At 40.3% G+C, this 5,000-nt stretch overlaps 1 protein-coding gene across 1 annotated transcript in view; it reads left to right on the top strand.

Annotated features, from left to right (window-relative positions):
- LOC143288909 (uncharacterized) overlaps positions 1-5,000 on the top strand; it is a 44,704-nt gene that overhangs the window by 30,563 nt on the left and 9,141 nt on the right. Inside the window, exons 8-11 of the mRNA XM_076597577.1 lie at positions 840-929; positions 1,398-1,433; positions 3,707-3,785; positions 4,851-4,898. Of these exons, the coding sequence (XP_076453692.1) occupies positions 840-929; positions 1,398-1,433; positions 3,707-3,785; positions 4,851-4,898 (253 nt within the window). The remainder of the gene's footprint in view (positions 1-839; positions 930-1,397; positions 1,434-3,706; positions 3,786-4,850; positions 4,899-5,000) is intronic.

The following is a 5,000-nucleotide window of genomic DNA, read 5'->3' as shown; positions in this document are numbered from 1 at the left end:
ATGATATCCCGGCGTTAACCAGGCCCGAGAGATACAGACACTTGCAGTGTTGGTCAGATAATTAGAGCAACACACCCAAAGACGCATCCTTAAAGTGGATGACACTCGACTGTGTGGTCCCAGTCTCCCCGTTTAAGCCCACAGCACACTCAACTCTGGGTAGGAGCCGGCCACGGGCCGAAAAACCCACCTCCGCTGGGATTCGAACCCGCGTCCTCCCAGCCGTCAGTCCGCGACGCTAACCACTTCGCCACGGCGGCTGGTATGAGAATCAAATTTCCCTACTCACATTAGGCGTGCGATGGTGGTTAAAACGTCTGCCAGAAAAGATGACTCAGTTCTGTAGTGGCGACCACCCTGGATGCGCGGGTTCGAACCTGCTGAGGATCAGGAAAAAAAAAGAAAAGGCAGCAATACAAGGGCATCCAGGAGTCATGACCTGGGTGCGGCCCGGCCCCCTTAGAGTGTAAGGAGTTAAGGCCCCCTTAGAGTGTAAGTAGTTAAGGCCCCCTTAGAGTGTAAGTAGTTAAGGCCCCCTTAGAGTGTAAGTAGTTAAGGGCCCCTTAGAGTGTAAGGAGTTAAGGCCCCCTTAGAGTGTAAGGAGTTAAGGGCCCCTTAGAGTGTAAGGAGTTAAGGGCCCCTTAGAGTGTAAGGAGTTAAGGGCCCCTTAGAGTGTAAGGAGTTAAGGGCCCCTTAGAGTGTAAGGAGTTAAGGGCCGAAACACTTGACTGAGGGTGGGGCTCCTTCTCTGACGACCTTGTACTGTCCACCTCTCCCTACAGTGTCTTATCACTATGTCATACCATCATCATTTTTTGTCCGCCGTGTGCTGATTTCAGGTTGTACCACGTGGTGTGCTGGGTGGGGTCACTGGCCATGTCGCTGCTGCCCTTCATTGGCGATCACTACGGTCCTTCAGGGTCCTGGTGGTCAGTGCCCTAGTCCTTTTCTTGTCTGGATGGCTCAGCCATCATTCATGAGCAGGGGGGGGGGGGAGGGGGAGGAAGTGTGTGTGTGGGGGGGGGGGGGGGGGGGCGGCGGGTGGCGGAGGGGGGGGGGAGGGCAGCCCTGCAATAGCGCCAACAGTACCCCCCCAAAACGCGACCCCAATACGGGAGCGCGCTACAAACTTTTTTGGGGCAGTCTAAAAGAGCGACCGAGGAAAGAAAAATAAAGAGAGAGAGAGAGAGAGAGAGAGAGAGAACTCAGAACTCAGAAATATTTTACTGCAAGGCCACCGGCCTGTTTGCAAAGGAGGTACATACATACAATTGCGACACACAAAATACCGAATATAAAGTGGGGAGGGACCAATGTCATGGACACAACATTTCATAACTGAAAAAGTAGACAAAGATTATTGGCTCGTGACATATATATATGAAAATATGTTTCAGCTGGATTGACAAAGATGTTGGATGGCAGATGGGCACGTATGTGGTTGTTTTTTTTTGTTGTTTTTTTTTGTTTTGTTGTTGCTTTTTTGTTTTGTTTGTTTGTTTGTTTTTATCTTCTTTCTTTTTTCTTAGTTTTACCCTTTATTCTTTGTCCTTCTTTTTCTTTTTCTTTTCTCTTTTTTTGAGGGAGTCTTCCCAACTTCTGTTTTGTCCTTTTTTTGTTGGATACTCTTTTTTTATCAATACTTTTCGACTTTTTGTTCAACATCAGGTCCTTTTTTTTTTTAGATATGCTTTCTTTTAATAAAAGGTCGACCAACCTCCTATCCCCTCCCCCTCCCCTTTTTCTTACCATCGTTTTTAATGTGTGTTTCTTTGTTTGGTTTTAAACAATGGGTCTTAGCCCTCTCGTTTTTTTTTGTTTTGTTTTTGTTTTTTTGTGTTGGTTTTTGTTTTGTTTTCTTTTTGTTTTTTTGTGTGTTTTTTTTTTTTTTTTTGTGGTTTTTTTTGTTTGTTTGTTGTTGTTGTTTGTGTGGGTTGTTTTTGTTTCCTACTTTTCTTCTTTCGTTCTCATTTTTTAAAATACTTTTTTCCCCGTTGAATGATTCTCTTTCTTTTTGTTGTTGTTGTTGTTAGTCCGTCTGTTGGTCTGAATGTTTTCTATTTCATTTTTTTAAAAAATTGCATTGAATGTTATCTATTTGTTTGAATTTAAATTGTGTGTGTGTGCGTGTGTGTGTGTGTGTGTGTGCGTGTGTGTGTGTGTGCGCGTGTTTGTGTGCGTGTGTGTGTGTATGTGTGTGAATGTTTGAGTGTGTGTGCTTGTGTGTATGTAAATATCCTGGCACAGATACATAAGATACAGAGATGTTTATGACCTCCCCCTGTACTTGCAAAAAATGTTTGTTTTGTTTTTTTTTATCATGAGATTGACCATCATAGTATGTCCACACTAACTGCATTAATTCACTGTATTTGTGCTGACAAATAACAGAGAATGTTTGTTAAAGAGAAAAAGAAAAGAAAAAGAAAACCCACACACACAATCCCCGCCCCTCCACACACACACACACACACACACACACAATGTAGGTTGTGAAAAGGCTAACTTTGATAAGAAGTGTCAACGTTACTGACCACAGGTCATTCATTCTTCAATGAAATGTGGTAAGTAAAAATGACATCGGAGCTCAAATAATAAGTTGAATATAGAATCGGTAATCTTAGGAAATGATGATACTGAAAAAACAAATAAACAACAACAACAAAAAACCCATGAAATATCTACTCATATAATAATTCTTTTAGCAAACTACTTTGTCTACAAATGCAGAATTAAGAAAATTAGACTATGTGCAGGGCATTTATTTAAGAAACCATCATAAAATAGAATGATGTGTGCAATCAATGGAAATGTTTAAACACCGTCTTTACCAGAAAGTGGTGTCCATTTCTAAAACTTCTTGAATACAATAGTTCATTACAAATTATGGCGAAATATCAAAATGCGCAACAATGATACAGGTGTATGTAAATGTATGTATAGATACGCGAGTGCATATCTGTGTGCATACATAGAGTATATTATGGCTGTGTATTTTGTATATCCTGTCTTATTATGTCACTGTTCAGACGGAATGTGTTGATTCATTAATTGAGGTCTCATGTGTTTAATGGTAATCGTCGTATGGTTCGTGTTCTTTTTCCATTGTGTTGCTCGACACGTATTATGTGAGCAAAGTGTCAATAATTCTATGCTGATGCTTTATATAATGCTTTGTTATAACATTACACACACTGCACACATTGCACACACTGCACACATTGCACACACTGAACCACTTTTAATATCTAATGACAGTGTCTTCAAGTTGACCTTGAAAAAAGTGAAAGAAAAAAAATAAACAACAACAACAACAACAAAAATTAAAACAAACAAAACAAACAAACAGCAACAGTGGGGACATTTTATTTCTAGTGAACAATTACTCCTAACTTCTCTTAGCTTTTGCTAAAATACTGTAATTATTATTATTATTATTATTATTATTATCATTATCATTATCACTATTATTATTATTATTATTATTAATCACAGTTTACCTGAAGAAGGACCTATGGTTAGAAATGTTGACATTTCTTATCAAATTAATTCTCAGCCCATGTTTTTGGTTGGTTTGTTTGTTTGTTTGTTTGTCGCTGTTGCTGTTTTATTTAACAGAAATTCTCAGTTTGTAAGTTTCTTTGGCTTCCGTTGTTCCGCTGTTAGTGTTGTGTTTTCCTCTCTTCTTTCTCTCCGTCTTCTACAGATGGTACGTTCCTCTCTTCATCGTTATCTTCACCCTCGTCATCGTTTATGGATACATCGTCTTCACGATGTATAGGATGGTGAGTTTTGTCTCTTTCTGACGACAACACACACAGCGGGGACACACACACACACACACACACACACACACACACACACGGTTCACACACACACACACACACACACGGTTGACACACACACACACACACACACACGGCGACAACACCACACTACAACACAACACAACACAACACACACACACACACACCACACACACACAACACAACACAACAAAACACACACACACACACACCACCACCACCACCACCACCACCACACCACACAACACACAACAAACACACACACACACACACACACACACACACACACACACACACACACACACACATCACTCCACTCCACACCACACCACAACACAGCACAACACAACACACACACACAGACACACACGCGTACACACACACCACAACACAACGCAGCACACACACACACACACACCACAACACACACACCACACCACACACAACACAACACAGCACAACACAACACACACACACACACACACACACACACACACGTGCGTTTTTCTCCTCTTCTATATCATATCTCTCCTATTCACTTCACGTCACCCGTTTTGTTGTTGTTCTAAACACATGAAACCACATGTGAACCATGGACGCTTTGCCTCTTAGCGCTATGATCATTATTGTTGTTGTTGCAGTTATTGTTAGTATTTCTACCAGTAGGAATAGCTGTTGCTGTGATTGTTATTGCTGTTGAATTGAATTTTTTATATTTAAAAAAAAAATCAATTAATTAATTAATATTTATTTATTATTATCATTATTATTACTTTTTATCTATTTATTTTTATTTATTATTTTGTTGTTGTTGTTGTTATTTTTACATTATTTTTTTATTTTTTTTATTTTTTAATATCTTTTTTTTTTTCTCAAGGCTGGCTATGCGCGTTGGGTTACGCTGCTGGTCAGGCATCTGCTTGGCAGATGTGGTGTAGCGTATATGGATTTGTCCGAACGCAATGACGCCTCCTTGAGCTACTGACACTACTACTACTACTACTACTACTGAAACCAGTATTGATGTTTGATTTTATCGGACAGGCCACTGATTGGGCCCGGACATATGACCCGGACACCAGACAGTTGCAGGTGGGCACGATGTTGTAATGTTGGCGAGTGGTGGATGGCGTCAGTGGGTGTGTCGATTTTTTTGATTTTTTTTAAAAATTATTATTATTATTATTTTTTTAT

This window comes from Babylonia areolata, chromosome 13, assembly GCF_041734735.1.
Source record: "Babylonia areolata isolate BAREFJ2019XMU chromosome 13, ASM4173473v1, whole genome shotgun sequence".
Classification (NCBI taxonomy): domain Eukaryota; kingdom Metazoa; phylum Mollusca; class Gastropoda; order Neogastropoda; family Buccinidae; genus Babylonia; species Babylonia areolata.
Note: the sequence above shows the minus strand (reverse complement) of the source record. Positions and strands in the feature narration are given on the sequence as shown.